At 41.0% G+C, this 11,125-nt stretch overlaps 1 protein-coding gene across 1 annotated transcript; it reads right to left on the bottom strand.

Moving 5' to 3' along the window:
• Positions 1-4,114: 4,114 nt before the first annotated feature.
• Positions 4,115-6,086, bottom strand: LOC139737739 (uncharacterized). Its single transcript, XM_071648416.1, has one exon. It carries the CDS (start codon positions 6,050-6,052, stop codon positions 4,115-4,117), a length of 1,938 nt encoding a protein of 645 aa, XP_071504517.1. The 5' UTR covers positions 6,053-6,086.
• Positions 6,087-11,125: the final 5,039 nt, after the last annotated feature.

The raw sequence follows: 11,125 nt of genomic DNA, 5'->3' as shown, positions 1-11,125 counted from the left end.
AAACACAGTAACCAGGACAACAGAAAAATAAATGCACGCGCATGCATAATTGCGTATTAAATAAATATAAGTGTATGAGCAATTGTTATTTTGTAAACCTCTAAATACATACACCCCCTAGCATGTTTATTTTAATCTCCCTGTGGTCATCATTGTAAGGAAACATACATGTTTGCAGAAACATAATGTATATAGGTGGTCCTTCAAAAAAAAAAAGATCAGTGAAGGTTTAATGTTGAAATGAATTACATAAAGAAAACCTTTTTTACAAGTCACTCTTTTTTGACATGAAATGATACGAGAAACTGCCCTAACTACAATAACTGCGTACTGAGTGATGGACTACGCAGAAATGTAATTTGAATGGAAAAAGTTTGAACAAGCAAGAGGCAAACAAAACTACGGAACAGAAAGAAAGAAACGAAAAGACTGCAGAAGATGAGGTAGCCTTATCCAGTGATCTAAAGTGATATATATACCGTATGTCAGCCCCCCCCCCCCCGAAAAAAAAAATACAGCGGGAACCTCCGCTGAATCAATCCAAATACAATTTTAGGGTATGAAACTATAACTTATTACCCACATCTTAATAATACAGAAAACCCCTTCCGATTTGCTTCTGTGGTCAAAGAGAAATGAGGATTTTGTAGAGCACATCAGGAATCCCTTCCCTCCAAGTTCTGTCTATTGTGTTTATACATTAATATGCACTTCCAAGAGCATCCATGTGCTAAACTTGGAAGAATAAGACCCATGACATGCTTTACAAATATCCACATTTCTCTGTGATCATTTAACCAAATTCATGGGGTTTTCTGCAAAATATAGGTAAGATGTTATATTTTTAGAGACTGAAATAGCATTCAGAAAGGTTGATCATTTTGGAAGTTATCAATGCGAAAATCCGATTGAATCTTTTCTTCTTCTTCTTCTTCTTCTTCTTTTTTTTTTTTTGGGGGGGGGGGGGGGCATACTGTATACATCATGTTATTCATAGATACGCGTTTTTCCACTCAAGAGAATACGCTCAGTGTCGTTGTTAAAAAGTCTGGCCCGCCATATTCCATGATTTGGGGAGTTGAATCCTGTCCAGTAAATCTTTTCCCGCCACATATTAGCGGTGATGTCAAACGGACGAGGGGTGTAGTTCCGGAAGATGCTGATCCTTGACGAATTCACCTTCCAGATCATATTTCTACCGAAGTCTGCAATGAATACCAGAACACCTGTTTGAATGATAGATGAAAAATGAGAGCGAAAATATTATCACTGAATAATTCAGTGATCTAAGAGAATGTATGGAGTATATGTACGCGAGAGACCCACTGGGAAGCATGAAATGATTGCTATGACACAACGCTTGGAGGTGTTTTACTGCTACATATGTGTTATTGATCATTGCGTCTCTTTGATATTTCACTACAGACTAATCATGGACTTTATGGCAGGTATATTTGACACCCTGTCTATATAATGTACTTTATATAACGCCTGAAGAGATCCTTGTCATTTGATTGGTTGTATGACATTGATCATTCGTCCCTTTTCACTATGACGTCATCATCCGTGCAATTGTGGCTCCATATTTATAGTGCAATTTTGGATCCGTACAATTTTCTCCACTGCACTTTTGCGCGTTTGCAGTGTGTGTATGCGACACCGCGCTAGCGTAAACAGTTTGTAAAGTGCTCAGTGAACACTCTCTCGATCTCAGATTCTCTCTTGTTTTTACATTAATAAAATATCAAAATGAAATGATCTATTTTAGCCGTTACATAAAACAAATAATACATGTTTTTAATTCGTGCAATGGACAGAATATACGTGTAAGGTGAAAGATTTTTTTTAAATCCATTTAACGAGGCGCAGCAGAGTTGAATGGAACATTTTCGTCTTTCACCTAATTAAATATTTTGTACATTGCACTCATGAACATTCATTATTGGTATACCAATGGCTGATATGGTTATTGTCACTTGAGTGACTTTTTTTTTTTTCTCTGCTACTCTGACACCGAAATAATGGAAATTCAAACTGTTCGTATACAGTTATGTTCGAGTTTAATCTTTCAAGTCTTTGTAGCTTTCTCGTTCATAACAACACATTGAACATAAAAGATAGTATGAAACAAATCACAAATACATAACTTAGGTTATCTTGGATGACCTGAACTGGTGATCCCCTCAGCTTGGCTCAGTCGCCATCGATGCCGGATACACTCGTCGTCGACCTCGGCACAGTCGCTTGGCTTGTCTCTCGGAAGCACCCCTTGACTTGGCCACTCAGCTAGATGCTACCCTATCGGCGGTCCTTTCAGCTCCTCGGCCTTCACTAGTCCCTGCTACCACGCAGACTCATGCCTTGATCTGCGATGCCCGATCTCAAGCGACGACGAGCGGGCGAATGGAGATTGAGCTCCGTTCCAAAGTTCGGATCATAACTGTCCAAGTTATCAGCAGCTGGAGCTCGCATCTCACCGACGTGGAAAACCCCCAGAAAAACGACTGCTGCCTAAGCGGAGATCTGTGCTGGATGTCTGATTAAAGTGTTTCTTCTCGATCCTCTACATTACTGAGCTTTTTATTAGCTTCCCTAACCATAGAGATTAACACTAAAGTCCCTTACACTCCCATACACTTGCTTTTTCATGCCTTTTCTACACAAAAAGGATCATCCAATCATCATGCTTAAATATAGCCCTATTGAAACTCTACACAATATGTCTAGCCATCGTCTAGACTGCTGTTACATAACATCTTTACTCATGAACTTGTGAACAATAAACTACAACCAACACCCTAGTGACACTGACATAGCTGAGTCTCGACTGAGCTAGAGAACATTCCTAGCCACCACCTGGATGGGAGCTATTACATAACACCTCTATTCACTCAATTTCTATAGTCTGAATTAATACATAATACTACAAACCGGGTATGCTGTTGCCATGCTATTTCTTTAACTTTTGCTTTGTCTCATTTCATGTGACTGCCTTGTCTAAATTTAACTGATCTAGACACGCTGTTGCTATGCCAGTTTATTCTTTTACTTTTACTTTGCCTCATTTAATATGAATTTCCAGACAGTCACTTTCTTGTAGTTTGACCTAGTGGCTTTCTAGAACAAGTTCAATTTCACTTCACTGACAAATCAAAGATAAATTTCTCTCCTGACAATATCCCCCACCTTAAGATATAATTGGGATATCAAAATTATATCCTACAAGAAATTTATGGTACACGCTATTCAATCAACCAACATACTATTCACAGTGTATGTCAATATGCATATGTTCAAAAGAGAGACTGATAGACATCAATATCAACAGCATATATGCATCATGCATTACACTATCCTTTTCTCTTCTGCCATCCTTGTTCTGAAAAGAAACAATTCATAATCATCTCCCAAGCCTTTTAACAACCAACTTTTACTTTGTTGGTATTCCTAATAAAGGCCTTATAGCTTTCTTAATACATCATCTTCAAATGCATAAGCTTTAAGTCTTCTATAACTAAAATAGAACCATCAAACATGTATACACAAAATCTTCATTGCCTCTAATAATGATACCTTTCAGCGATAATATCTCTACTATCACATATTCCTGCTCAGATATCCTAATATGTTTGTCTGTACTTTGGCTTTCATTTCCCTATACTTCCATGTTGCACAAATCTTATCTACAACAAAATAATATAATTGCTATTTACCTGTTTGTCTGGATGAAAATCTACTAAAATATAATCCTGCTACCTGGTTAACACCTGCTACCTCTTAGTACGCCTAGTGTTCTAATACCTCATGTATACTTGAATACATATACTGTGAAATTTAACCAAGCCTTAAGCATTATTCCCTACTCTTAATCCCTTTACATCTACATTATAATCGCGATTCGCTGATCCTGTAAGAGAAATAAGAGAGAGAGAAAGGCTTTTGTAGCATTTGAAGTTACATGCGCATTATTTTATTCATGACAACTCAACAAATATGTGTTTCATCATTATGTTCTTCTCTTTCTTTGAGCCTTACCTCATCAACATGTAATGGAAAAGCAAGGACCATTACAAACAACAACAATATAAACAGTTACAGCAGTCTACTCATGAGGTCAGCCGTTCGGCCTTTTGACTAGCACAATGGACGGAGAGTTAGAAGGCTCGATTATTCCTAATTTCAACATGGAATCAACTTCCTTGCTAATCTCCTCTTCCATAGCCTGAGGTACCCTATGAGGCGGAGATTGCACTGGTCGTTCAGTCGTCAACGAGATTCCACATTGGACTGGATCTACTGTTACCATGTCAACAAACTCCATCTGCACTACACTAGGCATACTGGACATCTCCCCATTCCAATCAGAACCAGCCTCTGCCATATCTTCCTCGTCAGCCATGACCTCAACAACTTCCTCATTACCTTCGACCCCCTCAACCTCAAAGCAACTGGCCACTGGTACCTCTTCACCTCGACTATAGTACCTCTTCAACAAATTGATGTGATACGTTTTGGCAACACCATCAACGTCGACCACATAGTCATAGTCAAACTCGCACTTGAAATTATCAACATGTCCTCTTTTCTGCCATAGAGGGCGCAACGACTCATCATCTTTCTGTTCCCTTAGAAATTCACTCGACCGCACATTATCAACAGGATCTGCAACAGTCAAACCTTTACTAGGCCTCGAATCCTTCACCTTTTGTGCAAGAGTTTGAACAGCCATCCCTGTATCATCCGGCTCAACCGGGAATGCGACCTCGACGTCCTGTTCTACACCATCATTTGAACTTTCTAGACCCATATCCGGGGTTATGACCTCTACATCCGGGTCAGACACAACACTCTTTGGGACCCAATGTAGATTGGGGTCACTCGGTTCACGAGCCCCTTCTACATTCCCGATAACTACCTCACTCAAACAATCAGGCATGCACACGGCTTCAACTTCCCCTTCAAAATATGGCGAGTCAACAGCTACCTTAGCCACGGGAAAACGCCTAACCGTACCGTCAATTAACCTCACTGCCTGATGTTGACCTGTTAGTTGGTCATTTCTAACCAATTTCTCTTTCACCACGCACGTACTACAACCTGTATCACGCAAAACAGACACGGGTGTATTATCTGGCATCAGTCTTCCAGACACAACCGGCATACGATTCGCCTTCGCAGCGACATCATTGTATGTCATTCCACCTTTTTCAACCACTTCATTCTTTACACACTCAAAGTCGTTGACCACTCTTTCAAGGAGGAAACAACCTGCCGTCGAGCCAACAACTCCCGGCTCAGAATCACCCCGAGACACCTCATTCGCCACATTCATGTCTACTTTTGGGGCCGTACCTTCCCCAGCACCCATCAAACCTTGAGCTGATGCAGGCCTAGACAACATGGGACAATCTCTTCTCATGTGATTTGGGTTTCCACACATATAGCAACCTCTGCCCTGAAAAGTCCTATTTCCCATAGTCTTTCCCGCCTTTGACTGAGCATCAACCGGTTTCTGATACGTACTAGTCCTTTTGACCTGATTTTGTTGGGGCGGTTTGCTTTCCGGCTTTGAATCTGATCGGTTTCTTTCCGATTTCTGTACACCCGAAAATGCATGAGGACCGTGAGCTTCTACATAGATTTCTGCACAATCAACTACCTCATTGAAATCTTTACATTTTCGTTCCTTGACAAACCTAACTACTTCTCTGGGACAATCTATCAGAAATTGCTCTTGCAAAATCAAATCTTCTAGATCCTTCCTAGTATCCCCAATCTCAGCCTCTTCCACCCAATGATCAAAATACCCCTTCATTCGAGTAGCAAACTGTTTTGGGCGCTCAAACTTCATTGGCTTTGCTGATCTAAAACTCCGCCTATACCCCTCTTCAGTGAGATGATAATATGACATCAACTCATGCTTCACTGTAGCATAACTCTGGCGATCATCAGCACTCATCCGATTCACAACATCTAACGCTTTGCCTGTTAGATTGGAAATCAAATACAACACCCACATGTCTACCGGGATATTCTGACTTTTCATCAACATTTCGAACTTTGTGACATAAGCATCAAACTTATCATGTGCGTCATCAAATCGACCTATACTTTCAGCTTTAAGCCAGCTAACTGGGGCCTACCAACATTCGCTGTTCCTTCCTCTATACGCAACTGTGCTAATCTTATTTCATGTTCGCGCGCCTTTTCTAGAGCTTCGCGTTCACGATCAGCTTTGCGTGCTTCACGATCAGCTTCACGGGCAGCTGCACGGGCAGCTTCCTGGGCAGATTCACGCATTTCGCGTTCAGCTTTAAGCTCTGCTTCAATTGCCTGGCATCGCTCTGAAACAAAGCTACTCAATTCACCACCACTAAGGCCCATTTCTCTGCCTAATGAAGAGAACTCTCTGATTTGCTCAACACTAGCCATACTGACTATGTAACTTCCAGACTAAGCAAACGTGTAGTCGCACAAAACAACAGCTGACTAGCACCTAGCTATCAAAGTCCGACAAAAGTACTACCTTGCAGCCAGCGTATACTTATCAACAATTTGTATCTCCGAACGAGCGTACAATTGCAAATGACAAACAGCTGAAATTCACTCAACAAGTATTCCACATACCAAACCGCTAGTACCTTGTCAAAAGCGTACTGGAATGCAGGCAATGTGAAATGACACGAGTTCACTCAACAAACATTCCACATACCAAGCATGCCCTGTCAATAAGCATACTAAAGCTGTATCTCCCAATGAGCATACAATTGATTTGGGACTGTACAAACCCAATACAATCTACCAAACATGCCTATACCAGGCAACACCAAGGGCGTAACCTTGCAATAAAATAACACTCCGCACAGATTCATTCATGCATGCAAACCCCGAATCTATCACACTGCCTCTAACCGGCAATACCAAGGGCGTAACCTTGAAAAAGGAGTAACACTCCACATAGACTCATGCACACAAACCCGAATCTATCAAACATGCATATAACATGCAACACCAAGGGCGTAACCTTGAAAACGGAGCAACACTCCACACAGATTCAATACCCGAATCCACATCACACATGTGCCTCTAGTAGGCAACACCAAGGGCATAACCTTGGGGAGAAAAACTTCAATCAAACTGTCACGTAAGGCGACATACTCGTACGATTCACACTGGGGTAATGTTTCCGATCAAACATACGAAACAGCTATCATATCGACAATAATAACATGCAATATATGACGGTAATGCGTACGATTGAGCAATGAAACTTCAATCATGAATCAAACACAAACATCGCATTTAAGCCTAAAGCATGTTAAAAGAGTATCTGAATAACGTTTTCTAATCAGGTAGCAGTGTCTCGGTGGGACCTCCAAATTGTCACGTGAGTGACTTTTTTTTTTTTCTCTGCTACTCTGACACCGAAATAATGGAAATTCAAACTGTTCGTATACAGTTATGTTCGAGTTTAATCTTTCAAGTCTTTGTAGCTTTCTCGTTCATAACAACACATTGAACATAAAAGATAGTATGAAACAAATCACAAATACATAACTTAGGTTATCTTGGATGACCTGAACTGGTGATCCCCTCAGCTTGGCTCAGTCGCCATCGATGCCGGATACACTCGTCGTCGACCTCGGCACAGTCGCTTGGCTTGTCTCTCGGAAGCACCCCTTGACTTGGCCACTCAGCTAGATGCTACCCTATCGGCGGTCCTTTCAGCTCCTCGGCCTTCACTAGTCCCTGCTACCACGCAGACTCATGCCTTGATCTGCGATGCCCGATCTCAAGCGACGACGAGCGGGCGAATGGAGATTGAGCTCCGTACCAAAGTTCGGATCATAACTGTCCAAGTTATCAGCAGCTGGAGCTCGCATCTCACCGACGTGGAAAACCCCCAGAAAAACGACTGCTGCCTAAGCGGAGATCTATGCTGGATGTCTGATTAAAGTGTTTCTCCTCGATCCTCTACATTACTGAGCTTTTTATTAGCTTCCCTAACCATAGAGATTAACACTAAAGTCCCTTACACTCCCATACACTTGCTTTTTCATGCCTTTTCTACACAAAAAGGATCATCCAATCATCATGCTTAAATATAGCCCTATTGAAACTCTACACAATATGTCTAGCCATCGTCTAGACTGCTGTTACATAACATCTTTACTCATGAACTTGTGAACAATAAACTACAACCAACACCCTAGTGACACTGACATAGCTGAGTCTCGACTGAGCTAGAGAACATTCCTAGCCACCACCTGGATGGGAGCTATTACATAACACCTCTATTCACTCAATTTCTATAGTCTGAATTAATACATAATACTACAAACCGGGTATGCTGTTGCCATGCTATTTCTTTAACTTTTGCTTTGTCTCATTTCATGTGACTGCCTTGTCTAAATTTAACTGATCTAGACACGCTGTTGCTATGCCAGTTTATTCTTTTACTTTTACTTTGTCTCATTTAATATGAATTTCCAGACAGTCACTTTCTTGTAGTTTGACCTAGTGGCTTTCTAGAACAAGTTCAATTTCACTTCACTGACAAATCAAAGATAAATTTCTCTCCTGACAGTTATCTACACTTGGTGCAGATCCACTGCGGCAAGTTCTATACTCGTGGTAATGGATTAATCAACAATAAACAAGAAATGATCCTCACATAGGAATACACATAGAGACAAGAGGGATAGAACATTTCAAAGAACTCGTGAATAGACACATGAAGAAACACCGGTTATAGAAGTAGCAAAGAATCGCCTAATCGAGAAAAAAATGATTGCACTTCCCTATTTCTGTTATTTTAGATGTTCTCTGAATCAAATCAAACCTCATGCTCTGATAGTTTTAACATGACATGTTTCACTTGCTGTGCGTAGATAAAATACAGGTCTTATAAACCACAAAGCATTGTCTGGAAAGAGGTCACAGCCTACACCTTGTCTATAGGTTCAGGTAGTGTGTGCCAGCAGTAGTCTTTATTCAACCATTGTTTACTGTTCAGACAGTGACTTGGTCAAGGTCAGTCATATATCCTCCCAGAGAACCAACACTACCACATCCTTGGAAGAATATGATTAATTCTTTTTTTTTATCAGACATGCAGTACATGTTATTGTAGATCAATGCTATTGAGGGACTAATATTTACAGGAATTATATGTTGAAAACTTGTATCAAGATATAGCTACATTTGAGATGAAAACTATCTTGTGCTTAGAATTTCCCATTTAAAGATATCAAATGTTTATGGTGTTACAGTTGTTCAAATTCGGAAGTAGCGATACTTTCTGTCTTGGGTTGATGTAGACCACCTTGAATATTTTTGTCTGATGTTTTGATGGTGAAATAACTGTGTCTGAAATATGGTGTGCTTGAAATTTTGGATAAGGATTACAAATTGAGGAGCATTTGAGCAGGTGATGATTGATGCCAATAGAAACAGGAAGCGGGTTCATTGAAGAGTAATAAAGCACCTGGCCACACATCGAAGGTGATGATTTCAGTGCTAAACTGTTCAAAACTGACCAAGATGCTGCGGCAACCCTTTTGAAATCTTTCTTCCAGTAATATTTTGGAGGGAGAACAAGTAACGAAAGACTGGACAAAAGGATCATTGTCAAAGAACCCAAGAAAACTGCACCAAACAATTGCACCAACTGGAATAACTCCCCTCCCTGTGTCTGTTTGTTTATAGTAAAGTCGTAGAAAGATCATCATACAACGAAAATTTGATGCTGTGGACGGAACTCTGTACAGACCAGAAGAAGCAGGTTTCAGGGGGAAAAACACACAGGTGTTGCATCGACCAGATTTTCACGCTATATACCCAACATCATCGAACAGTGCACAGATTGGAACGGGCACTGTATGTCAACTTCATTGACTTTCAAAAGGCTTTCGACAGAATCCACAGAGAGAGTCTTTGACACCATACTACGAAAACATGGAATTAGAAAAATTGAAATGTCCAGCTCATAAAAGGTTTCTAAAAACATGATTCTTGCATTGTTGGAAACAGCATCCTAGAATACATCAAGGAGGAAACAGGCGTGAGGCAAGGATGTGTGATGTCTACCATGTTGTTTAACATATTATGGTCATTGACTGGACAATGAGGGATCACAGAAAGGAATCCGCAGGACTCTCTTCTCCACTTTGGATGACCTGGACTTTGCAGGTGATCTGGCTGTTTTGTCACATTCGCGTGGTCACATCCAAGAGACTGAGCGTCTTTCTACATTTGGAGGTCAGGTTGGACTGAAAAAAAAAAGAAACAAAGGAACACTGAAACTACGAGTCTTTAACACTTACAGCCCAAGACCTGACAAGGCTTATAGTACTAAGCTTCCCAAGACAGAACAGTTCACATAAATGGAAAGCGTGATACATTACGGTGGAGCACAATGACATCTGGAACAGATTGTATACAAATCAAGAAAAGCTTTGAGAAGTATGAACATAATCTGGAAATCAGAGCAGTACACACTGAAAAACAAACTAAAAACGCACTATAGCTGTGTGCTGTAAACTCTTAATGTATGGATCTGAGTGCGGGCTAATGACCGAATGTGATGCTGGCAAACTATCAGCATTTAACACCACATATCTGCGGGAAATCCTGCGCATCTATTGGCCCAACAAGATCTCCAACCCGCAACCTCTTCCAGCAGTGGCTCAATGAGAAACTGGAGATCCGTTAATCAGCAGGGAGAGATGGAGATGGATTGGACATGTCTTAGGGCACTTCGTTGGACACCTGAGGGAAAAGGGAGATGGAAGAAATAAAACAGACATGGAGAAGAACAGTAGGGATTAAAATATCAGACCACAGACAGTCCTGGGCTTCTCTTCAGGGGAAGGCCAGAAACAGAGATGGGTGGAGAGCCTTCGTTGCTGCCCTACACGACAGGCCAGGGGGTGTGAAGGGTTGACTTGACCTGACCTGAAGTGACCTGACCTGACCTAACAAATCTATTGCAAAATTACGACTCTGCTTTGTATCGGACACCGACGGCAGGAGCGTACACTGGTTGCGTCTTCTGAGATAATTATCTTTTGATGATTACATGTTATTCAATGGAAACTTGGCCTACATAATTATTACTTCCCGT

This window comes from Diadema antillarum, unplaced genomic scaffold (assembly GCF_040938485.1).
Source record: "Diadema antillarum isolate AM-2024a unplaced genomic scaffold, OU_Dant_1.0 seq00000702_RagTag, whole genome shotgun sequence".
Taxonomy (NCBI): domain Eukaryota; kingdom Metazoa; phylum Echinodermata; class Echinoidea; order Diadematoida; family Diadematidae; genus Diadema; species Diadema antillarum.
This window is presented reverse-complemented; position numbering and strand designations above follow the sequence as displayed.

Coding starts and splice junctions, on each gene's coding strand:
- LOC139737739 (XM_071648416.1), bottom strand. CDS start 6,052: ATGTTGATGAAAAGTCAGAATATCCCGGTAGACATGTGGGTGTTGTAT.